The 26510-nt window shown below is 43.2% G+C and overlaps 1 protein-coding gene across 6 annotated transcripts in view; it reads right to left on the bottom strand.

The window, feature by feature from the left end:
• Positions 1-26510, bottom strand: part of LOC139574370 (catenin delta-1-like) — a 43372-nt gene continuing 16862 nt past the window's right edge. Inside the window, exons 3-22 of one of the 6 annotated variants that reach the window (XM_071398885.1) lie at positions 20092-20239; positions 14890-14960; positions 14669-14791; positions 14300-14562; positions 13874-14170; positions 13543-13777; positions 13152-13374; positions 12428-12620; positions 12200-12317; positions 11943-12099; positions 10706-10723; positions 10203-10271; positions 10008-10135; positions 9732-9882; positions 9414-9606; positions 9088-9287; positions 8921-8962; positions 8755-8831; positions 8507-8561; positions 1-1821 (exon numbers count right to left, since the gene is read on the bottom strand). In XM_071398885.1, the coding sequence (XP_071254986.1) occupies positions 1763-1821; positions 8507-8561; positions 8755-8831; positions 8921-8962; positions 9088-9287; positions 9414-9606; positions 9732-9882; positions 10008-10135; positions 10203-10271; positions 10706-10723; positions 11943-12099; positions 12200-12317; positions 12428-12620; positions 13152-13374; positions 13543-13777; positions 13874-14170; positions 14300-14562; positions 14669-14785 (2595 nt within the window). In that variant the 5' untranslated portion in view covers positions 14786-14791; positions 14890-14960; positions 20092-20239 and the 3' untranslated portion in view covers positions 1-1762. Of the gene's footprint in view, positions 1822-8469; positions 8562-8754; positions 8832-8920; positions 8963-9087; positions 9288-9413; positions 9607-9731; positions 9883-10007; positions 10136-10202; positions 10272-10705; positions 10724-11942; positions 12100-12199; positions 12318-12427; positions 12621-13151; positions 13375-13542; positions 13778-13873; positions 14171-14299; positions 14563-14668; positions 14792-14889; positions 14961-16814; positions 16967-20091; positions 20240-26510 lie in introns of all 6 variants that reach the window. The other 5 variants (XM_071398881.1, XM_071398879.1, XM_071398882.1 and 2 more) reach the window with 5 other exon arrangements.

Genomic DNA, 26510 nt, shown 5'->3' with positions numbered 1-26510 from the left:
TCTGGTCTGAGAAAAGATCTTTATTTTATAAAACAGTATTGCCAGTTACATATTCTTCCTGAAAAAGAAACTTTTCAGAACCAAGGCAGGTATGTTCATCATTGTACATGAATAGGCAATAATAACGAGAAATGATGCATGTGGAATTGGTCTCTTGCCATTCAAAGAAAGTGGTAAAAGCAGAATAAAAAGTATAACAGGTTGCATATGCTTCACCCATCACTCCCAACAACCACTCCCAAATCAGAAAACAAAATATTAAAAACACGGGCACAAAATTAAGTCAAAGCACAAAGAACAGATCTTATATACCAAAATGTGCTTTTAGTGTTTTCCCCTTAGCCTGGTCCCGCTGTGTCTACACTCGAGTCACCTCTGAGGGAACCAATTCTCTCAATACGTAACTACAAGTGTCATTTATAGAGAAGTCCAACCTCATTCTCCTTTTCAACCATTGGTCCATATCAGCGGCACATTGCTCTGTCCGGTGTAACAGTAAGTACTGACTGAACTATAGTGCGATTAGCGTTATAGGTGGTTCAGAGCATTGCAGAGAACTGTCTTTTATTAAAACCGACACTAATAATGTCTAACATGCAGAATAAAGAATCTTGTGAGTTCTATGCAATACATTTCTAACAACCCATCCAATTGAATAGGCCCCAGGTCTGTAGTGGGGTTCTGTATAGTAGTGTGGGGAATGAGTTCCTAGTGTTGTAGTTTAGTGTTGGAACGTTATCTAGGGCAATGTAGGACTAAGAGCTGTGGTGCTTTTTAACAGTGTGTGAACTGTAGTATTCCAGCTACCTGCACAGCAGAAGCTAAATCCACACAGCCAAAGTTAACATATCAGGAGGGTAAGACAGCAGTCTAACGGTCATATCTTTACATTAGGGGAAACAGACACGTAAAAAAAAAAAAGATTATCACTCGACAAGATGCAGTTGGTAAATCTGTAAAAGCCACAATTGAAAAGAACAGACAAATAAAATAAATATTTGCCACAGGAGTAGAAAAACGCATGAAAGCACAAAATGAAATCCTTTAAAACAAATGGTCATATGGGTTTTGTTCGTTAACGAAGCTCTCACACACATCCATCTCACACACAGATCTCCTGTATGGCACTCACACACAAACACCGGCCTTAAACTCTCCCAACTAACCCAAAACCAACCAGACGAAGATAACTAGAAGAGATTAAAATAACTCCTATACAGACATTCTGAATCTATGAGGGCCGAGCCCCATTGGTCCACCAGTCACTTCCCACTCACCAATCCCAATCTGGGTACTATTTAAATTAAAATCAACCTTGAAGGCAGACACCTCCCTTACCAATCAAACATGTCCTCTTTTTATATACATACCCTACAGATATTTAAAAATAAATTCATCTCAGGATGCAGGTGATGGCAGCAATCTGATTCACGACAACACACATGGATGAGTATGAGGACGATAAATCTAACGAACGCTCACTGAGCCAAATGTTGGATGTAAGTAACCATAGAAACAACAGAAATAAACAATGATTGTCAAACAAAGATGATTGCCTTGAAAAAGGGAATATCAATAAAACTTCGAGATAATATATTTCTGATGCTACTATGATCCGTGTGTGTGTGGTGTCAGTTTGAGTGTTAGATTTCTGATTGCAACACAACTGCTTTCTTTGGATGCCAACCCTCATCTTCATAACCACAGACTTGTGATGGAAGGAGCGAAAGAGGGGGATGAGAGCAAGTCTGTGGGTCTCTCCTCAGTAGCAGTGGTAGGGCAGGGGCAGCTTACTCTGGGTGATGCACACGATCAGTTTTTCTGGAGGGAGAAGAGAATGATTGGCAATACATTTGATTAGTGCATGTGTTTATACTTCAAAGAGTAAAACGCAAACGGTACACCCAAGTGGATTCTGTGGTGCAAGTATGTGAGTCTATACACAATATGCCAAAATGCAAGTGCCTACAGTATATTGTTAAGGTATATGATACAGCATAATACACAAGTCCACATAGCACACCAGTGTGAAAGCCTCTTGGGTATTCAATGTTCCCCCTGTATTTATCATTGCGCCAAATAGTATACACGGAGTGTACAAAACTTTAAGAACACCTTCCTAATATGGAGTTCCACCTCCCCCTTTTGCCCTCAGAAAAGCCTCAATTCATCAGAGCATGGACTCTACAAGGTGTCAAAAGCAGTCCACAGGGATAGTTGCCCATGTTGACTCCAATGCTTCCCACAGTTGTCAAGTTGGCTGGCTGCCCTTTGGGTGGTGGACCATTCTTGATACACACAGGAAACAGTTGAGTGTGAAAAACCCAGCACTGTTGCAGTTCTTGACACTCAAACCAGTGTGCCTGGAACCTACTACCATACCCTGTTTAAAGGCACTTAAATATTTTGTCTTGCCCATTCACCCATACACAATTCATGTCTCAAGGCTTAAAATCCTTCTTTAACCGGTCTCCTCCCCTTAAACTACACTGGTCGAAGTGGATTTAACAGGTGACATCAATAAGGGATCATAACTCACCTGGTCAGTCTCATGAAAGAGCAGGTGTTACAAATGTCTTGTACATCGAGTGATATATACACACACACTTATATATATATATATGTGTGTGTATATATATATATATGTGTGTGTGTGTGTGTGTATATATAATATATACACACACACACACACATATGTATAAATATATATATTATGTATAAATAAATATATATATACATATATATGTATAAATATATATGTGTGTATATATATATATGTGTGTGTTTATATAATATATATATATACACACACACTCACAATTGGTGGCTGACTAAATACTTTTTTGCCCCACTGTATATATGTGTGTGTGTGGTGTATATAATATATATGTGTGTGTATATATATTATATATACACACACACATATATATATACACACACATATATACAGTGGGGCAAAAAAGTATTTAGTCAGCCACCAATTGTGAAAGTTCTCCCACTTAAAAAGATGAGGCCTGTAATTTTCATCATATGTACACTTCAACTATGACAGACAAAATGGGATTTTTTTCTCTCCAGAAAATCACATTGTAGGATTTTTAATGAATTTATTTGCAAATTATGGTGGAAAATAAGTATTTGGTCAATAACAAAAGTTTCTCAATACTTTGTTATATACCCTTTGTTGGCAATGACAGAGGTCAAACGTTTTCTGTAAGTCTTCACAAGGTTTTCAGACACTGTTGCTGGTATTTTGGCCCATTCCTCCATGCAGATCTCTTCTAGAGCAGTGATGTTTTGGGGCTGTTGCTGGGCAACACGGACTTTCAACTCCCTCCAAAGATTTTCTATGGGGTTGAGATCTGGAGACTGGCTAGGCCATTCCAGGACCTTGAAATGCTTCTTACGAAGCCACTCCTTCGTTGCCCGGGCGGTGTGTTTGGGATCATTGTCATGCTGAAAGACACAGCCACGTTTCATCTTTAATACCCTTGCTGATGGAAGGAGGTTTTCACTCAAAATCTCACGATACATGGCCCCATTCATTCTTTCCTTTACACGGATCAGTCGTCCTGGTCCCTTTGCAGAAAAACAGCCCCAAAGCATGATGTGTCCACCCCCATGCTTCACAGTAGGTATGGTGTTCTTTGGATGCAACTCAGCATTCTTTGTCCTCCAAACACGACGAGTTGAGTTTTTACCAAAAAGTTATATTTTGGTTTCATCTGACCATATGACATTCTCCCAATCTTCTTCTGGATCATCCAAATGCTCTCTAGCAAAATTCAGACGGGCCTGGACATGTACTGGCTTAAGCAGGGGGACACGTCTGGCACTGCAGGATTTGAGTCCCTGGCGGCGTAGTGTGTTACTGATGGTAGGCTTTGTTACTTTGGTCCCAGCTCTCTGCAGGTCATTCACTAGGTCCCCCCGTGTGGTTCTGGGATTTTTGCTCACCGTTCTTGTGATCATTTTGACCCCACGGGGTGAGATCTTGCGTGGAGCCCCAGATCGAGGGAGATTATCAGTGGTCTTGTATGTATTCCATTTCCTAATAATTGCTCCCACAGTTGATTTCTTCAAACCAAGCTGCTTACCTATTGCAGATTCAGTCTTCCCAGCCTGGTGCAGGTCTACAATTTTGTTTCTGGTGTCCTTTGACAGCTCTTTGGTCTTGGCCATAGTGGAGTTTGGAGTGTGACTGAGGTTGTGGACAGGTGTCTTTTATACTGATAACAAGTTCAAACAGGTGCCATTAATACAGGTAACGAGTGGAGGACAGAGGAGCCTCTTAAAGAAGAAGTTACAGGTCTATGAGAGCCAGAAATCTTGCTTGTTTGTAGGTGACCAAATACTTATTTTCCACCATAATTTGCAAATAAATTCATTAAAATCCTACAATGTGATTTTCTGGAATTTTTTGTGTACCGATGATGAAAATTACAGGCCTCTCTCATCTTTTTAAGTGGGAGAACTTGCACAATTGGTGGCTGACTAAATACTTTTTTGCCCAACTGTATATATATTATATATAAACACACATATATATATATATTATAAATATATAAATTATATACACATATTATATATATATATATATATACACACACACACATATATATATACACACACACCAAAAATACATGCAACAATTTCAAAAGAATCTGAGTTAGTTCATTAGGAAATCAGTCAATTAAATAAATTCATGTCCTAACCTATGGATTTCACATGACTAAGCAGGGGTGCAGCCAGCCAATCAGAATGAGTTTCTCCCCACAATAGAGCTTTATTACAGACAGAAATACTCAGTTTCATCAGCTGCGGTTGTGAGACTGGTTGGACTTACTGCGAAACTCTAAAATGATATTTAGGCGGCTTATGGTAGAGAAATTAACATTAAATTCTCTGGCAGCAGTTCTGGTGGACATCCTTGCAGTCAGGATAAGAATTGTACGCTCCCTCAACTGGAGACATTTGTGGCATTGTGTTGTGTGACAACACCGCACATTTTAGAGAGGCCTTATTGTCCCCAGCACAAGGTGCACCTGTGTAATGATCATGTGGTTTAGTCAGCTTCTTGATATGCCACATCTGTCAGGTGGATGGATTATCATGGCAAATGAGAAATGCTCACTAATAGGGAAGTAAACATTTGTGCACGAAATTTGAGAGAATTTATTTTTGTGTATTTGGAAAATTTTTGGGATCTTGTATTTCAGCTTATGAAACCAACACTTTAAACCTTACGTTATATTTTTGTTCAACGTGTGTGTGTGTGTGTGTGTGTGTGTGTGTGTGGACGTGTTTAACTATTCTTGTGGGGACCAGAAGTCCCTACAAGAATAGTAAACAAAGTAAAAATTGACCAACTGGGGACATTTTGTTAGTCCCCACAAGGTCAAATGCTATTTCTAGGGGGTTTAGGGTTAAGGTTAGAATTAGTGTTAGGGTTAGAATTAAGTTAAATATTAAGGTTAGGAGCTAGGGTTAGTTGTAGGGTTAGGGTTAGGAGCTAGGGTTAGGTTTAGGGTTAGGATAAAGTTTAGGTTTTTGGGTTAGGGTTAAGGTTAGGGTAAGAGTACGGGTTAGGATTAGGGTTAGGTTTAGGGAAAATAGGATTTTGAATGGGACTGAATTGTATGTCCCCACAAGGTTAGCTGTACAAGACTGTGTGTGTGTGTGTGTGTGTGTAATATCTACAGTGACAAGAAAAAGTATGTGAACCCTTTGGAATTACCTGGATTTCTGCCTAAATTGGTCATCAAATTTGATCTGTGATTATCTAAGTCACAACAATAGACAGTGTGCTTAAACTAATAACACAAATGATTGCATTTGTCTTGTCTATTGAATACATAATTTAAACATTCACAGTGTAGGTTGGAAAAAGTATGTAAACCCCTAGGCTAATGACTTCTCCAAAAGCTAAATTGGAGACGTTTAGAGCTGCCCTGCCCTATAAAAAAACCTCACAATTGGAGTTTGCTATTCACAAGAAGCATTGGCTGATGTGAACCATGCCTCGATCAAAAGAGATCTCAGAAGACCTAAGATTAAGAATTGTTGACTTACATAAAGCTGGAAAGGGTTACAAAAGTATCTCTAAAAGCCTTCATGTTCATGAGTTAATTTAAGCAGACTGTCTATTGTTGTGACCTAGATGAAGAGCAGATACATTTATGACCAATTTATGCAGAAAATCAGGTATTTCCAAAGGGTTCACAAATTTTCTTGCCACTGTATGCATGTACAGTTGAAGTCGGAAGTTTACATACAGCTTAGCCAAATACATTTAAACTCGGTTTCACACAATTCCTGACATTTAATCCTAGTAAAAATTCCCTGTCTTAGGTCAGTTAGGATCACCACTTAATTTTAAGAATGTGAAATGTCAGAATAATAGTAGAGAAAATGATTTATTTCAGCTTTTATTTCTTTCATCACATTCCCAGTGGGTCAGAAGTTTACATATACTCAAATAGTATTTGGTAGCATTGCCTTTAAATTGTTTGACCCAAGTTAAACATTTTGGGTAGCCTTCCACAATAAGTTGTGTGAATTTGGCCCATTCCTCCTGACCGAGCTAGCGTAACTGAGTCAGGTTTGTAGCCCTCCTTGCTCGCACACGCTTTTTCAGTTCTGCCCACATTTTCTATAGGATTGAGATCAGGGCTTTGTGATTGCCATTCCAATAACTTGACTTTGTTGTCCTTAAGCCATTTTGCCACAACTTTGTAAGTGTGCTTGGGGTCATTGTCCATTTGGAAGACCCATTTGCGACCAAGCTTGAACTTCCTGACTGATGTCTTGATGTTGCTTCAATATATCCACATCCCTCCTCATGATGCCATCCATTTTGTGAAGTACACCAGTCCTTCCTGCAGCAAAGCACCCCCACAACATGATGCTGCCACCCCCGTGCTTCACAGTTGGGAGGGTGTTCTTCGGCTTGCAAGCCTCACCCTTTTTCCTCCAAACATAACGATACGATGGTCATTATGGCCAAACAGTTCCATTTTTGTTTCATCAGACCAGAGGACATTTCTCCAAAAAGTACGATCTTAGCAGATGCAAACCGTAGTCTGGCTTTTTTGTGGCTTCTTCCTTGCTGAGCGGCCTTTCAGGTTATGTCGATATAGGACTTGTTTTACTGTGGATACAGATACATTTGTACCCGTTTCATCAAGCATCTTCACAAGGTCCTTTGCTGTTGTTCTGGGATTAAATTTGCACATTCATCTCTGGGAGACAGAACGCATCTACTTCCTGAGGGGTATGATGGCTGTGTGGTCCCATGGTGTTTATATTTGCGTACTATTGTTTGTACAGATGAACGTGGTACCTTCAGGCATTTGGAAATTGCTCCTGAGGTCTTGGCTGATTTCTTTTGATTTCCCCATGATGTCAAGCAAAGAGGCACTGAGTTTGAAGGTACGTCCACAGGTACACCTCCAATTGACTCAAATGATGTCAATTATCCTATCAGAAGCTTCTAAAGAAATGACAATTTTCTGGAATTTTCCAAGCTGTTTCAAGGCACAGTCAACTTAGTGTATATGTACACTTCTGACCCACTGGAATTGTGATAGTGAATTATAAGTGAAACAATCTGTCAGTAAACAATTGTTGGAAAAATGACTTGTGTCATGCACGAAGTGCATGCACTAACCTACTTGCCGAAACTATAGCTTGTTAACAAGAAATTTGTGGAGTGGTTGAAAAACGAGTTAGCCTCCAACCTAAGTGTATGTAAACTTCCGACTTGAACTGTGTGTGTGTGTGTATGTGTGAGATATATATATATATATATATATGTGGACACCTGCTCGTCGAACATTTCATTCCAAAATCATGGGCATTAATATGGAGTTGGTCCCCCTTGATGCTATAACAGCCTGCGACCTTCTGGGAAGGCTTTCCACTAAATGTTGGAACATTGCTGCAGGGACTTGCTTCCATTCAGCCACATGACCATTAGGGAAAATCGGGCAATGATGGGCGATTAGGCCTGGCTCGCAGTCGGCGTTCCAATTCATCCAAAAGGTGCTCGATGGGGTAGAGGTCAGGGATATTGTTTTGGCATTGCTGGATTACTGACAGGGCACATGCCCATTGCTTTTGTTATGTTTGAGCATAAGAACACAAATGGCCATGGCAAAATGTGTAGAATTGGAAATAGGAAATTAACTTTCACACAGCAATATTCTCTCTCAGCGCCATGGGAAAATGTTTACAATTAGAGAATTAAACCATTTTTAAACTAGGGGAAACACTGATGGTATTGTATACTACTAGAGTATTCATACCGCTGAACTTCAATCAGTTTTCACTGCACACTATACGGTCTACAAAACCAAGGTACTGAAATAACACAATATTGACACAGTGTTACAGCAGAGATAGGTAATAGGTATCAGAGACAAAAAAGACAAAGGACAGAGTCCATGCAGGACAAGAGGTGAAACGTACCATGCTGTTACATGCAGAGGGGGAGAGGGGGGCTAACCATCGTAGGAGTCCAACAGAGGCAGTGAACCCTTTCTGCCTCCATACACCCCACGCTGAGACAGAATGAGAAAGACAGAAAGAGTGGGAGATTGTGAAAGTGAGAAATATACCGTGAGTAGAGACGGTGGTCGTCAACCAAAAGAAAATAGAGACGTTTTAAAAAGGTGTGAAGGAGAGAGAACGGGTTAAAAGGCATGTGTGTTTAAGTTAAAGAAACAATGTGTACACGGCAGGGGTGTGTCTTACCTGTAAAGTGTCTGTGGCATTGAGGGAGTTGTCCAGAGTGTGTCTCCTCTCCATCTGGTCCAGTGTAGAGTAGGCTTCTAAGATGTAGGGAGGAAGAGCATAAATCCCTGATAAAAATAATGTATTAGCTGGGCTTAGCTTTGTCAGGGTTTTTTTGGATACTCACCAGGCCCTAGGTCATTCAGTGGAATCATGTCCCTCTTCTCCCCTGTCGAACAAACAAAAGCCATTACATTCTGTTTGCTTCCCTGAAGTTCCTACAGTTTATGTCTAGCTTTAACTTGCTGTTAAGGTGCAAGTCTGATGCAAATACAACTCTATTCCAAGAGTCACCTCTGTCTAGCAGTGGCATGGTAGTGTCCTCATAGGTCCCATTGGTGCGTGTAGAGGGGCCGTTGGCGGTGGGGTTGAGGTTCACCATGAAGTCGGTCTTCTTCCAACCATCCTTCTCCAGGGGGCGCCGCAGATCTTTGTGCCCCCAGACCAGCTGTAACACCTGGCCTGCCCCACGCACCTCCCGCTCAGACCGCTTACTGCAGGACCAATAGACATACACTCCGTTAGACATGTACTGTATGAACACTGACCTATCAGTCACAAACGGCAACAAAATAACTTGTTAATGAGCAGTTCAGTTCCACACGCAAACACACTCTCACCCATCCTTGTTGATGAGTACCAGTCTCTCGATGCCTTGGGAGGCCCTGAGGGTCTTGGCGGCCTCCAGGCTGTTGCCCAGCACCTCAGTGAGCGTGCTCAGTACAGACACCACCGTCTCCTCAGACAGAGGTCGTGCCGACTGGCTCTGGCCACCCGGCAGGTCTGCCACCAGGTGGGGCACAGCGTGCTTACCTATGGGAGGACAATACATCCACTCTTTAGTGTATCTGGGCAAAAAAATGTAATCTATCTGCTGATGAAAAACGTATTTCCTCATGAAATTGTCATAACATACGATATCTGATACACCAACTTACCGAGCAGCTCGCGGTTGCGGTTGTCAATGGCCAAGTTCCTCAGGGCTCCCGACATGGCTCTGACCACGCGGTCGTTCCCATGAGCCAGCAGCTCTGCCATCATGGGCAGGCCCTTCTCCAGACGCACCGTGGCCCGGATATAGCGACCATACTGAGGGACAGAGAGGGAGGGAGAGGGAGTAATCTGCGACCAACGCCATTGGGGTAATGCTATGGATCAGAAAATGATAGGCAAGACAAGGAGATTCAGGTAAAGGTGAGAGGCTGTCCACTCACAGTCCAGCGTCCGGCACACAGGTTCTGTACAGCCCCGGCTGCGGCCTCCAGCACTGAGGGGTTCTGGCTCTCTCTCAGCAGCGACGTGTACACACGCACCACCTCTGGCTGGAACAACAGCTCATAGCCTGGTAGGAAGAGGGATTTCAGTAACTGATTCTGTGTCCACTGTTTTCGTATGGTGTTTTGACTTACCTTTGGCAGGCATCGTCCTCTTCGGAATATCAACCTGGTCCACACTCCCGTCATCCGCATCCTTCTTACCTGGAGAGAGAGGATGATGAGTGGGGATGAGGAGAGGACAAAACGATCTGGAGCTCATTCTGATTGAGGTAGATGTAAAAAATACATTTTATGTGCATCTGAATCTGTTCCACCTCAGCCCTTTAATAGATGCAGAGTCTCCTCAGAAAGACATCATGGTATCATGCACTAGTTGAACAGCATGCACTCCGTTTGTCACGTCCCATTTACAGTAAAGGCAATGTTAAGACCAGCCAGCGTTAGGAAAAGCCCTTATTTAGCCACAGTACAATACAACACCAAGCCGGCTGCGTTTACGGCAGCCCAATTCTGATATTTTTGACGAATCACATCAGATATTTTTCAGCGCTGATCTGATTGGTCAAAAGACCAATTAGTGAAAAACAATATCAGAATCGGGCAACCTGCATAAACGCAGCTGAAAAGAATCTTACCTTTGGAAAACCACTCATCTAAACAGGACAGGAACACAAAAAGAGGATGGGTGGAGGACAGAGGGAGGGAAGGAGAGAATGAAAAACTGAAATAGTAACCCAGCCACCAACAAGCACAAACCCATCAGAACCACAAGAGCAAACCCCAGCCCATGGCACCCTATCATCACATACAAAGTAGGATTATGTTTCCACTAACCACAGATCTAAGGTCAGTCTAAATCTCACAGCCCTTTTAATGAGTAAGGACTGGGGAGAGGGTGATCTGATCCTAGATCTGGAGTTAAGGGAAACTTTCTACCTCTAGCCACAGAGAACACACAGTGAACTATGACCTTTAACCCATAAGAGTTTACGCCCTGCTCGTCGAACATCTCAGTCCAAAATCATGGGCATTAATATGGAGTTGGTCCCCCCTTTACTCTTCTGGGAAGGCTTTCCACGAGATGTTGGAACATTACTGCGGGGTCTTGCTTCAATTCAGCCACAAGAGCATTAGTGAGGTCGGGCACTGATGTTGGGCGATTAGGCCTGGCTCCCAGTCGGCATTCCAATTAATCTCAAAGGTGTTTGATGGAGTTGAGGTCAGGGCTCTGTGCAGGCCAGTCAAGTTGTTCTACACAGATCGACAAACCACTTCAGCACTGACCTCGCTTTGTGCACGGGGGTATTGTCATGCTGAAACAGGAAGGGGCCTTCCCCAAATTGTAGCCACAAAGTTGGAAGCACAGAATCGTCTAGAATATCGTATGCTGTATCGTTAAGATTTCCCTTCACTGGAACGAAGGGGCCTAACCCTAACCATGAAAAAGTGTATTTAAACCCTTATTTTTGTCATGAAACAGTCTCCATATACACTCACATCCATTTTTGAGTGGTACTGGGGGGCCTTCAGACAAGTCTCGAGGCCTGTGGGCATCCTAGAGCAAAACCACCAACATTTTCATGAGTCTCACCTTTAAACTGTTGGACGCTACAGACAGAATTTGACAGATCTTCTGTACAGACTGACTTCAGACGAGTCCCAAGACGCGTGTGGGGTTTGGACGCTACAGACGACTTTATGAAAAGACCGATTTTCAGGATGACTTATGGTCTGACAAGCTCTAGCGCTGATTGAGATGCATCCAATGGGAAAAAACAGATCTCTAGCTTAAACAGATATGTTTATTTTGCTAATAAGATTTCCGGGGGGGCGCGGACATCAACCTTTTGGGGTTACAGACCGGTTACTGACCTTTGCCCTTCCGTGAGCCGAAGCAGCCGGCCTTGTTGGAGCCAGGGGTGGGGCCCTGGTTTAGGGGTGCGGCCTCCTGGTAGCGCTCGCAGCCGGGAACCTCTCGGTGAACCTGATAGGACAGATTCCTCAGCAGACAAACACTGTTCTCCACCAACTGCACAGAGACAGGGAGACGGGAGGTTATAAAGGGTCATTACTCAAGTAATTAAAATTCATCAGCAATCGATTAGAAGCTATGGGGTTGAGTTAAACACCTTGTTGTCCACATCTTTGCGGTTGATCTGTGATTGGACAATGTACATCAGTGAGTCCACCAATCCTGCACACTCTCTCAGCTTCCGCCTGGCCTCACTACGTTCTGAGCTCACGTTTCTGAACAAAACAAAAAATATATAGTTACAATGTTTAGGGTTCAACATCCCCAATACATACTCCCTTTGTCCGTTCATCTCCTGCTGTCCGCTTCCTCTCCCTCCACGTACCTCAGACAGCCAGCTGTGTTGGTGAGGGCCGTCTCCCACTCCAGGTGGCGTGGTTTGAGGCTCTCCTCCCCTCCGTCACTCCCTCTCTCCCAGCCAGAGTGCGGCACCATCACCTCGTCTGAGAGGGCGTGTAACGCGTGGTCCACGATCTCCATCTTCACCAAGTCGTGAGACGATAGGTTCCACAATGTGCCTGAGGAAGAAGAGGGAGATGAGTCCATCATCTTCATGACTCTCAGTTCTCTGATTGGGACCAATAATAAGGAATTATAGTAGAGGTGATAAGGCTGAAGTATAGTAGGAATACTACACAGTAATGTTTTACTGTCCCATAACTAGTACTGTAATAGAGTAGTTATAACAGTCAGTCCCTCCAAAATTCCATGATTACAATTTTGGGGCAAAATCAAATTCCTGCATATTATGAGGGCTATTTCCACAAAAAAAACGTCAAATCTCAATATTAACACATAAAACGGAGCCATCACCGCAGTACACAAAGAGTACTCGTAATCTCAACTTCACCGCAAAATCGCCGCATATGGTTCAATCAAACCACACGTCAAACTTTGCCGTCTGTGCATTTCCGCGACAAATTGGTAAAAATCATTGCATATTGCTATGCAAAATTACAGAATTGCCGGAGCAAAATCAAGCATTTTTGCCAGCATACAGCACAAAAAAATCCCTTTGAAATCTTGGAGGGACTGAACAGTAGTATTACCTGTAATGGTGTCAGTGAGGTCTTGGTCTCTGGCCTTCCTCAGTAGCCGGACTAAGGCGGGGATGCCGTCACAGTTCTTGATGGCGATCTTGTTGTCGTGGTCTGGTCCGTACGAGATGTTCTTGAGGGCCCCGCAGGCCGAGTGGTGTACATCCCTCTTGGGGTTGTCCAGCAACGAGACCAGAGAAGGGATCCCCTTTAAACGACGCACCTCCGATTTCACCTACATAACCAACATGGTCACACACCAAACCCATCCTAAAAAACTGACAGCAGTACTTTAACACTTGTAATATCCATAATTTCAATAGAAATCTGTGTGTTTGCTGGTATACAAGGTTTGTGTGTGTGTGTGTGTGTGTGTGTGTGTGTGTATGTGTGTGTGTGTTACCTTGTCGTTCTTGAAGGTGAGGTGCTGGAGGAAGGCAGCAGCATTGGTTTTGACCGGGTCCAGCCTGTAGTTCAACATGGCGATGACCTCAGGGAGCTCCGGCTGTCTCCAGGATGTGGGCGGACCCTTCCTCAGGGTGCTGTCCAATGACGCCATACTTCCTCTCTCCATGTTGAGGCCCCAGGTGTAGGGGTCAACTCCTCCCATGTCCCCTTCCAAAGTGTCCTCACAACTCCTAAGGGACAATTGGACAAATCAGACGCGAATTAATTGGTGTGTGTGTGTGTGTGTGTGTGTGTTGTACATACATATCCGAGTGGTGTGTGTCTACCTGAGCCTGCGTCTGTCCAGTCCTCCTGGGCCTGGGCCTAGTCGTGGCATAGTGCCGTATCCTGGATGCATGGTGGGAGGAGCCATACTGTACTCCACATCATCATATCCCAGACTCCTCTGGTCATCCTCCATGCCATAGTGGCCCTGGTGGGCGTAGCGCCTGCCCCCCATCTCCAGGGCACTTCCCATGCCACTCACCCCTCGCCCCACCTGGGGCTGGGCTGCGTAGGGGTCCAGCTGCTGTCTACTGGGGGCACGGTACCCAGAGTCAAGGGTCCTGTACCCATCTGCAGGTCTGGAGAGAGACAGAAGAACAATTATACCAAAGATAGGAAATCTTCACAAAGAAATACTAGCATTTTTCTTTCTTTACAGTGCTTTTTGGCGTTTTCACAAACTTTAATGACAGTGGCAGTGGTCTGACCTGTAGCGGTCGTCCATGCGTGTGCCTCTGCTCAGGCTAGCATAGGCCTCAGAAGGCGGGGCACCCCTGTAGTCGTCATAACCCCCCGCGGGACCGTAGTGGTAGTTCCTGGGGACCGTGGCTGTGGGGTAGTCCCCCCCTCCACCCTGCCTGTAGGAATGGTCCAGAGTGGCACTGTAACCGCCCATGCCCGAGACAGACACTCCCCCGTCAATGGACATCGAATCAGAGGGCAGGACAGTACGTGAGGTGATCACCTTCATCTGCAGAAGAGGAAGTACATCACCATGAGACAGGAAGTTGTAGATAATCGTTTGTCATCCATGGAGGAAATTATTTTCAGTTACAGTACAAAGTGTGTGTTTATACCGCGTTCCCTGCACGCCGCCCATTGGATCCATCGTCTGAGAAGGCAGAGTGTACTTCCTGGGAATCACCTTCTGGTGTGTAGCTCTCATCTAGAGCGCCATGTGCTGGGTCCACCATCCTGTACTGTTAACACAGAGCATCACACACAGAGCATCACACACAGAGCATCACACACAGAGCATCACACACAGAGCATCACACACAGAGCATCACACACAGACCTGTGTCCCGTTAATGTATCCCTCACTCAGTTTCAGTCGTTCTATGTCTGCATCCCCCAGACGCCCGTTCTGAGGAGGAGAGAGAGAAACAGTCAACCAAGAGAACTCATATCCACAGGCGTCTTTAGAGACATTATAGAGGATCCAACTGGGTTGTAGTCTAGGCTACAACATCTCCCTACAATCACTCGAACACTGCTGGCGTCATGACAACCAAAGAGACCCTGTTCTCTCAATACCTCAGTCATCGGCCACAATTGAATACTTTGAAAATGTATCCTCTCTTTCCTTCTCCCTTTGAGGTAATCAATGACCAAACCATTTCTTCTTTCACCACTCATTTCATGTTAGACCACTTCAATGAAGGATGGATAGATGGGTGGAGGACAAAAAAAAGGTGGGTCCATGGCTGTAGGTCAGACTCACATTTTTTTTTATAACTATCCCAAGATAGACCCCAGTGTCGTTTCCAATGGGAGCAAATTAATCAGTAGGTAAGGAGTTGGGCAGAGCCAAGCACAAGCTAGTGAGATCCTATTGGCTCGTTCTAGCATGTATTTGCATATTTCTGTTGGACAACACCTACTCTGTGAAGTGTGCTTGTGCAATAACTCAATTCTCCCTTGCACTCAAACTTAGTCAACTGTTTGAAACAGATGCTAGTTTTGGAAACAGAAAACTATAGGGAGGTCAAGTTTCAAAGAGAAAATTAGCAAAATGCCGGCCAAAATCCATCTTGCTCCATCCCACTGCCGGCCACTGGGCTTCCCCTCACCACCTTATTTGGTAGTGAGTCGAAACGCCAAGAGGATGCTTCACATTTATACATCCGATTAAATATCTGGCTCATTGTTCAATCTGTGCTATAGCAGTGTGGCTGTGTGTAGTGCCTACTCTGTCCTCAAGGGGTCAGGCCTGTTCATCCACTGTTACAGGAGGAAATGCATATTTCCCTTCACATTCTAAAGCTGTTATGTTAACAGGATATGTGTTAAGCACCATGTTTTTGTCTAAACGTGGAATTATACTTAAACTTGGAAGTCAAATTAGATAAACAAAGACACCTGAACCGTGAGAGGCAACACCCACCCAGTGACAGTCATGAAACATTGCTTAACACACTGACTAAGCATGGTAGAGAATGACGGGACAACCTTAAACCAATTAGCCCTGCTAGGATGATTAAAAAAAGTCAAAAAGGCAACCCCTTCACCTTCCCAATCAGCCTGTGTTTACACAGTAAAAAAAGAGGACTTCTCCACGTCCCATCATGGCTCTAAATTCATGATAACGCGTAGCGACTTCACTGCTGTGGACAAACACATGATTACATAACATAGGACATAATTATATTATGAGTTCTTGAAGCAGTTCCTCTTTTAGTTGATACGGTGTATCGTTTAGAATGATGATCTTAGTGGTAGTATGAGGCTGCATGCATGAGAACTGACTGCAGCATTTCAGGTGCAGTTTTGACCACAACATGCTGGGGCAAAGATGAGAATAGCTGTAATTACATGACAGAGGCCTGCAAAGGTATGCAAGGGTGGTATGCAGGTTTTGTGTGAATGTGTGGGGGTGCAGTAAGTGTGGTGGTGAGTGACGGCGTTATGCAGAGGTACGTGATGGAAAACGCATGGCCTGTTAAAGCTGTAGAGATATGTAAACACACACACAGTAGTGTGTTAAAGGATAAGGGCTGAAATGCAACGCTCAGATACCACACAATTCACGGCACCAGTGGAGGTACGGAGGGATGGATTATGGGGTTGGATGCGATGGATGGAGGGTGATAACAGCAATCACTGGATGATGGAGGGCTGGATAGAAGGAAAGATGAGGGATGACTGGTCTTTCCGCCGGCATCTAGAAACAGCCCTAGGCAATCTCCCCTGGGGAGACGTGGATGGGGTCTGGGCTGTTACCTGTGTGTGGGGGAGGGGGCGGGACGGGGGGCTGAGCAGGCTCACTCTCCTCCTCTCCTCCTCCAGCGCTCTGGTCAGCTGTTCAAACTGCACCTCCTGCTCTCTCACCGACTCCAGGAGAGCCGCAGCGCTCTCGCACTGTTCCATACACTCTACAGAGAGAGCACACACACACACTGTTCTATACACTCTACAGAGAGAGCACACACACTGTTCCATACACTCTACAGAGAGAGCACACACACACACTGTTCCATACACTCTACAGAGAGAGCACACACACACACTGTTCCATACACTCTACAGAGAGAGCACACACACACACTGTTCCATACACTCTACAGAGAGCACACACACACACTGTTCCATACACTCTACAGAGAGAGCACACACACACACACTGTTCCATACACTCTACAGAGAGAGCACACACACACACACTGTTCCATACACTCTACAGAGAGAGCACACACACACACTGTTCCATACACTCTACAGAGAGAGCACACACACACACTGTTCCATACACTCTACAGAGAGCACACACACACACTGTTCCATACACTCTACAGAGAGAGCACACACACACACACTGTTCCATACACTCTACAGAGAGAGCACACACACACACACTGTTCCATACACTCTACAGAGAGAGCACACACACACACTGTTCCATACACTCTACAGAGAGAGCACACACACTGTTCCATACACTCTACAGAGAGAGCACACACACTGTTCCATACACTCTACAGAGAGAGCACACACACTGTTCCATACACTCTACAGAGAGAGCACACACACACACACACTGCTCCATACACTCTACAGAGAGAGCACACACACACACACACACTGCTCCATACACTCTACAGAGAGAGCACACACACACTGCTCCATACACTCTACAGAGAGAGCACACACACACTGTTCTATACACTCTACAGAGAGAGCACACACACACACACACACACACACACACACACACACACACACACACACTGCTCCATACACTCTACAGAGAGAGCACACACACACTGTTCTATACACACTACAAGGCTTGGGCAGTATACCGGGGTATTTTTCAATACCGTCAAAACTATTTCTTTAAAGTTTCTCAATGCATTTTTATATTTGTAAATACTTTTAAAGTAAATACGTGCAGTCAAATTGTGCAGTTGGTTAGGAGATAAAGCAGATTGCGTTCTTCATGTCACCTGTCACATTATGAAGCTTACCGTAGTTCCCCAGAACAGTCACGCGTTTGTTTGTAAATAGCACAACGGGGAAAAGCGGAAGCAGTTGAGTCAAGCTGTGTACTGACAAGGGTCACATTTTATATTGAAATTCAGTGTTATGCTTCAATAAAGTGATCAGGGACGGGACAGGCAACTATAGTTTTCCTTCGCAGGAAATACATTAGTGCAACACAGTCGGCAGAAAATAGCTTCATTTTCAGAGGACAACAGAAGTGCAACTATTTGGCTGGTAGTCATACAAGTAAATGAGCTTACAATGAAAAAGCAAAGGTCTTTTTAGCAAAAACTATGCATGGCCATATTTCTAATGTTTATCATAGGAAATATAGCTGGCTATATTCTAATGTCATACTTAAAATGAGCTGGCTATATTCTAATGTCATACTTAAAATGAATCTTGTATTTTACTGGTGAAAAGCAGGCTGGCTACACCGACAAAAGAAGCTACACAGTAAGAGAAATTCCGCTGATAGAATGCCGGTGAATTCTCATCCGAGTAGAGAAGTGCAACTGAAGCACAAAATGAGTGATGCCGAACACAAATTAAAATAAGCATTTTAGATCTGCGTTTACAAAAACGCAGCAAGATATTTCTTAAGCATTCCTTCTTCCTGTGTGAAAAACACAGAGTTCGGCGTTAACTCGACCTCTAAGTTTAACTTGCTCTTATCTAATTAAGTGCATTAATTAATAAGGTGACGGGTCATCATAGTGTGCTAGCTTTCTGCCGTGTTTGAGAAGTCAAAGCCCTTTGGATGAGTTATTTGTACATCTGCCACTGATATCTTGATTTTCTTTTGAGCAGGCAGGTCCGTTACCCTAGCGACTCCAGACAGACCGCGTGTACACATGCTGCTCCTTCAGACACGTATGCGTACATTTTTTATTTTTAAATATTATTATTTATTTTTTTTACATTCGCTTGTAATAGTCCTTGTAAACTCACAATAATTACATTCGGTAGCTCCTACACATACATATATATATATATATATATTTCACTTCAGTTTATTTTAATTTGTACTCATTACCATATTTAGCTAGTAGCCTCCATGGAAATTCACTACTACTTGTGGTCATTTTGTTAGCATTCTGTAATAGACACCCAGTGTTTTTTGGCACCCCCTCGAGTACTAAGCCAGTAATACTGTAACTTCCGGGATGAGAGAAGGACGGTATGAAGATATGTTTGGGCAGTATCCAGATTTTCCTACACTCTACTGAGAGAGCCACGTTACACACACACACTAAAGAGAACCCCACACACACACCCTCCATAGTAGTATGAAAAGCACTAAAGCAAAGAGCAGGAAGCCTCAAATCTCATGAAATCCCTAAGGTTTGACCAGCTATCAAAGGTAACTATGTAGTCACGATAACAGAACTAACTTCAATACCAGGTTTATCACTACACGCGATACCATCACTATACGTGATTCCAAAACAATGTATGAGCCAGTCACAGAATAGCACTTGAGCCAGAGAGAAACTCAGCTACTGCTCTGTTCAATCACTGGGCATCTTTTGAGTTCAATATCATCACAATTGAAAAATGTTAAGTCAATAGTTTAAAAAGACAGCCACGTATGCATTAATGAATCAATTATACAATCATAATCAATTTGACTCTGGTAAAAACAAACTACTAAACAACAATGGTAATAATTTGAATGGTAAATCTCTATGTAAAGTATTCTCGCCTGTATGGACGTGGTATTGCGAACAGTAATGAACATTTTCAACATTTCGTGTTGCATTATTCAAGTGTGTTAACTTCTGTGCAGCATGCGTGGGATGCTAACGAAGCAGGCCAGACAGCTCTAGCAATGAATGAGTAAGTGGAGCAGGTACTTTGCTCTTCGCGCTATAAAGGGGCTGCACTGAAACACTCACATTTGACAGAAGTACCCGAACGTAACAAACAGGAGTTTTTTTTGTATCGAAAAAGTAGAGAATTTTCAGTATTTCTGTGCAACACTAAATAGAAGAGCAAAAAAGCAGAGATATACAACCCTTCACCAAGAGGCGTGGCTTTGGAGAAGAGGTGAGAGGTCAGGCCAAGGTCAAAGGCTGAGCCCTAGTTGCAGGAGCTCATGGGTAGAGTAGATTAAGTTTGCCAAACCACAAGGCCCAGAAAGAGGAGGATGGATAAGGCAAAAGATACTGCAGAGGGGGACAGAGAAACAAAGGAAAGAGTGAAAATGCATATTTAAACGTTTAAGACTGCAGGAAGATGATTGCTAAACACTTGAGTATGTAGAGTTGAACACAAGTGCTGCTGAGATTTTTTTTTTTTTTTTTACTCCTGTTCACTCCGCTATCATCCAGAAGGCAAGGTCAGTACAGGTGCATCCAAGCTGCACCGAGACTGAAAAACAGCGTTATCAAGGCTATCAGACTAAAATAACCATCACTAGCCAGCTACCACCCAGTTACTCAACCCTGCACCTTAGAGGCTGCTGCCCTATATACATAGACTTGGAATCACTGGTCACTTTAATAATGTTTACATATTGCTTTATTCATCTCATATGTATATGCTTTATTCTATTCTACTGTATTTTTAGTCAATGCCACTGACATTGCGAACTAATATTTATATTAAAAATGCACACTATATCTGTGAACATATCGTCCGATATTAGCTAAAAATGCCAACATCGGTATTGGACCAATGTCTAGTTTAACAGCGATGTGAAAAAATTGTCAAAGTTGGCGTGCATACCTATATAACATAATGACGCCACGTAAAATTGTGCTATACGTGCAACACAGCATTCCTAACCTAGCCCACAATGTCTGCTGTGTGGCTGGAGCAGTCAACGAGTCTAGCAGCCATTTGAAAGAGTAACAGCAAGACAACTCAAAGGTGAAATCCATCAACGCCAAGATAATGGAATTCATTGCGCTTGACAATCAACTGTTTTCTGTCGTGGGTGATGTTGGCTTTCGCGACTGGTCACGCATCGGTACACACTAACGTTACCAAGGGCGCTATTGTTCAGATGTTGCCCTACCGGAGTTACACAGTAATAGCGTCACTGCTATTAGCTTCACAACATACTATGGAACGCCGTTTGGGTCTTTGTGTGTCAAAAAAGATTGACAATAACACTAAGTGTTTTTTGACAAGTTAAATAAGCTTTTAATTTGAAATGTCAAATAAACAGTTATATTATAGAATGTTGTGTGTTCTGAATTTCAACATGCAAGCCAAGCGCCACACTATCAGTAGCACTGTCAAAGCTGTACAAAAAAGTCAGCAAACAAGCAAACACCGGCCACGAACTGTGTGTTTATAATACCGCGTTGGTAATAAAGCATTATTTGTTCGACCGCAACTTCTGGGGTAGCTAGCTAGCTTAGTACCTAGCTAGCGCCAATACAACCAGCCTGAAAACAAGAAACTGCAGTCATTTTCACTATTCTTAGCAATGATTTAGGAATCCTTGTGAGTAAGTATTAGCTAGGTAGCCACTTGTTCGCCTATTGAAATTGACCTTCAGTTCATGAAAAGAAATAGCTAGCCAGCTACTTAACCCTGTTGCCCAAAGCTAACGTTATAAACAGCCAGCTAGGGTCACCTGGCTAGTGAGACTTGACCTGACCGGGTTGTGTAGCTAGCCACAATAAGGATTAGCCTTCAAAATAAAAGTACCTCTTTGAAAGTGATGCAGAAGGTTACAATTGGTGGAATCATGCCATATTTAGACTATATAATGTTAAACAAGGTTGAAATGTGAAGCAATGAAATGGGGTATCAGGCTACTGTGACACCCACAGAACACAACTGTGAAGAGTTTACGCAAATATTAGCGTTGTAGCTCTTATCGCGGGAGTGCGACTGTGTGAAATCACCTCCCCAGTCAGCCTATTGTGTGTATTGACATTCATATTGCACTGTACAGCTTTACCTAAGAATTGGAGATCAATAACATGGGCTAACAGTCTACTCAATACACAATATATATTTTTCCCCAATGTCTTCAGAGTTATCCGACTCCAAAACATCCACACAGTATTGTTTTTCCTCGAGAATAGTGTTCAATACACAAAGGTTGACCATAAAACTGGCTCAATTCACAGTTGTTTCAGAGGCCCGCAATGCTAATTTTCTCTGGGTGTCACTGAGTAGACATACCCCACGTCAATGACCAACAACCCATAGGTAAGGCTGTACAGTGAAATAAGTATGCCCCAATGCAATTTTAAAGTATAATACATCAAGTGTGATTTCAACAGATTTTTCAAATAAACAAATTATCGTCTTTTGTTGATTTTTATATAACATCCCAAAACCTCATGATCTTTTCAATTACGGCATAAATCTATTTGTATTAATTTGCATCACTGTCAATGACATACTTTTATTCTCTAGGCTAACTGCAAAGTCCACTTATTTAAAATGACACCTACCCCGTCCAAACCCAGACGATGATGGGCCAATTGTGCACCTCCCTATGGGACTCCCAATCACGGCCGGCTGTGACACAGCCTGGATTCGAACCAGGGACGGTAGTGACGCGTCTTGCACTGAGATGCAGTGCCTTAGACCACTGCGTCCGTGTGTGTGTGTGTGTGTGTGTGTGTTAACTATTTAACTGTACTAGAACGCTTAAAAAGGCGACAAATTTTTTTTTGATATCGGTATCAGGTTTTTTGGCAAGGAAACTATTGGATATCGTATCGACCAAAAATATCATATCGATGCATCACTAATTTATTTCTTAATTCCATTCATTTACTTTTATATATGTGTGTATTGTTGTGAATTGTTTTTAGATACTACTGCACTGTTGGAGCTAGGAACAAGCATTTCGCTACACCCGCAATAACATCTGCACGTGACCAATAAAATGTGATTTCTGTTAATTTGGTGAAACAGCCCAAATGGGTATCCCGCCAGACAATACACACACCTATATTACACTAGCTTTAACAGTATAGTAGCTGTGGTTCAGTTGAGACTGCAGCTCTTGTCTGGGCCAGACAAAACACATTGTCAGCAGAGACAAGAACACCAACTCCCAGGATCCATCTCTCCTCTCCTTTGTTTAATGCCCTCCAGTACGGTCCGTCCCTCCCCCAGCCCATTTCTCACTCACTCTCCGAACCTCGCCTTAAGCCCCGTCGCTCCTTTTTCTCTCGACCAATCGCAATCCATCCTCCTCTCCCCCTCTGTCAACGTCCCCTCTTTCATCCCTCTCCCTCACTGTTTTTCGTTCCAGCCTCTTCAGAGCACACAATAGAACGGAATACAGTATTATCAGAGCCAGACAAACAGGCTCAGACGGTAGTAATTACTCTTATCTGCTGATAAAACATCTCATGCACCCACTGGTTCCTGGTTTAAAAAAGGTTACTATACCAAGGCTCCACACACAAACAAGCACAGACATACACCTGTCAAACCGGTTTGGCTAGGGAGGGGCATGGGGAGAGACCGAGGTGACCACATTTCTTTGTCTCTTTCGGTCTGACACACATACAGACACAGGACTCTTGGTATACTACTGCCTCTCTCAACAGCTACTGAAAACCAGGAGTAAGAGCTGTGGTTTAAGGGTCAGCCACATTGGGAAATCTGACTGCCGATGGGTACTTTGCACCTGTACCCAGAGAGCCGTCAGTTAACAGTTTTACCTCCGATTTGCTTCTTTTAAATACTTATGGCCACAAGGTGGCAGTAGCTTGTTTGGCTTGTGTCTGCTGTTGCTAAGGTACGCTAACTGGCAAGCTACACTAACGTTGCTCGCTAGCTATTTTGTAATAAGCCGTTGTTGACACTAACCAGATTGCCACAACTAGATAACTAGCAACATCCTTATATCACAATGGATTTGTAAAAAAAATATACAAAATATTTAAAAAGCCGCTACCTGTCGAGAGTCAATGGAATAGCTAGCTATGTTGTGCTAAATGGCTTTACTAACCATTTAGTTAACAGATAGCAAGAGAAATGGCCGTATGGGATAATGGAGAGTGAATTAAATGATTTCTTCATCTTGATAGATTGCTAGCTTGGTAGAGCATTTAGTGTTGTGTGCATTGTGCTTCCTGGCTCAGTAAGAAAGCTAACGTTAGCTAGCTAACTAATGAAAAGGTGCACATTAACAACCTAACAAAATTCCTTCTTCTAGGACAAAACTCCTTGGCAGATGTAAAGATTTTCTTTAGAAAAACAAACTACAACAAAGTTGCATATTTTAACAATTGATGAAAAGGGAGTGGTTTACACTGAGAAAAGTTCCCTCTGTCACTTCTGTCAGCGCATACACTGATTGGCTCTAAGTCAAGTTCTCTGCCACTGACGAGCATTTCGATTCTACAAGTAGAAACGGCAGGGGTGTAATCAATACTCAGATTCTGTTGCAAAACATTTTGCAACAGACACCATTTAATCCAAAAGGAAAATGCAACCAAGAGTTTTACCAAATGACCGTACGACAGATCACATTTTCACCCTGCACACCCTAACTGACAAACAAAACAGCAAAATCATCAAGCTTTGATAAATTAAAAAAAGGCTGATTCAATTTGGCATGAGGGCCCGCTATGGAAAGTAGTGTTGGGGGAAAAACATGACATAAAATGTCTTTCCACAGGACCAGGTGGTGAGACAGGGATGCAGCTTAAGCCTCACCCTTAACATATATCAACGAATTGGGGAGGGCACAAGAACAGTCTGCAGCACCCAGCCTCACCCTGAGGATCTGGTGCATCTGTCCCCAACAAAGGAGGGCCTACGCAGCACCTAGATCTTCTGTACAGATTCTGTCAGACCTGGGCCCTGACCGTAAATCTCAGTAAGACAAAAATGGTGTTCCAAAAAAGGTCCAGTCGCCAAGACAACAAATTCCATCTAGACACCGTTGCCCTAGAGCACACAAAAACTACAAACCTCGGCCTAAACATCAGCGCCACAGGTAACTTCCAAAACTGTGAACGATGTGTGAAGGCAAAAAGGGCCGTCTAAGCCATCTAAAGAAACATACCAATTAGGATCCGTCTAAAAATACTTGAATCAGTTATAGAATCCATTGCACTTTGTGGTTGTGAGGTCTGGGGTCCGCTCACCAACCAAGAATTCACAAAATAGGGCAAACACCAAATTGAGACTGCATGCAGAATTCTGCTAAAATATCCTCCATGTACAACATAAAACAAATAATGCATGCAGAGCATAATTAGGCCAACACCCACTAATGATCCAAAACCAGAAAAGAGCCGTTAAATTCTACAAATATCTAAAAGGAAATGATTCCCAAACCTTCCATAACAAAGCCATCGGCTACAGAGAAATGAACCTGGAGAAAAGACCCCTAAGCAAGCTGGTCCCAGGGCTCTGTTCACAAACACAAACATAGAATGCTATTTGGCTCTAAACAGAGAGTACACAGGGGCAGAATACCTGACCACTGTGACTGCCCCAAAATTAAGGAAAGCCTTGACTATGTACAGATTCACTGAGCATAGCCTAGCGATTGAGAAAGGCCACCATAGCCTGTCTTCCCTTGAGAGCCAGTCCTGCCTATGTGCCCACTGCCCACAAAATGAGTTGGGAACTGAGCTGCACTTCCTAACCTCCTGCCAAATGTATGGCCATAGAGACACATATTTCCCTCAGATTAAAGACCCACAAAGAAATTAAAAACAAATCCAATTTTGATAAACTCCCATATCTATTGGGTGAAATTCCACAGTGTGCCATCACAGCAGCAAGATTTGTGCCCTGTTGCCACAAGAAAAGGGCAACCAGTGAAGAACAAACCATTGTAAATACAACTTATATTTATTTTCCCTTTTGTACATCATTACAACACAGTATATAGGCATGACATCTGAAATGTCTTTATTCTTTTGGAACTTGTGTTATGTTTATTGTTAATTTTTTAGCTTATTTCACTTTTGTGTGTTATCCATTTCACTTGCTTGGCAATGTAAACATTGTTTCCCATGCCACTAAAGCCCCTTAAACTGAAATTGAATTGAAAGAGCGAGAGGTGCTGACAAAGGGGTAAAAAAGGTGAAAGGAGGAACAGAGGTGTATTGTGAAATGGGAAGGGAGGGTGGGGGGGGGGGGGGGGCTGACTCACAGTTTCACCTGTGGGGGACTGAGTGTGTGAGAACGAGAAAGAAGCAGAATGAGAGAAAAATTGTGTGAGAGAAAGTGTCCGAGCCACAGAGAGCACGGGTGGAGATCAGGCCAGCATGGAATGTGATGACATCACTGAGTAGAACTGCCCTTTAAACAATAGAAATAGTACCTCTAGCTGCCTCGTCGGCTCCCGTCTGATGACTCACCACACACACAAATTCCGGTCCACGTCTATTACAGGCCGATTCCCGCTCCCTTGTTGCTTTTTTTTTTTTTTTCCCCAGAAGAGGAATGGTGGATGTGAAAAAAAAATATTAAAAAAGAGGTAGGATGGAT

The sequence above is a fragment of the Salvelinus alpinus genome, chromosome 4 (assembly GCF_045679555.1).
Source record: "Salvelinus alpinus chromosome 4, SLU_Salpinus.1, whole genome shotgun sequence".
In the NCBI taxonomy this organism is placed as follows: domain Eukaryota; kingdom Metazoa; phylum Chordata; class Actinopteri; order Salmoniformes; family Salmonidae; genus Salvelinus; species Salvelinus alpinus.
The sequence above is the reverse complement of the archived record's forward strand: the minus strand, read 5'-3'. Positions and strand labels throughout refer to the sequence as shown.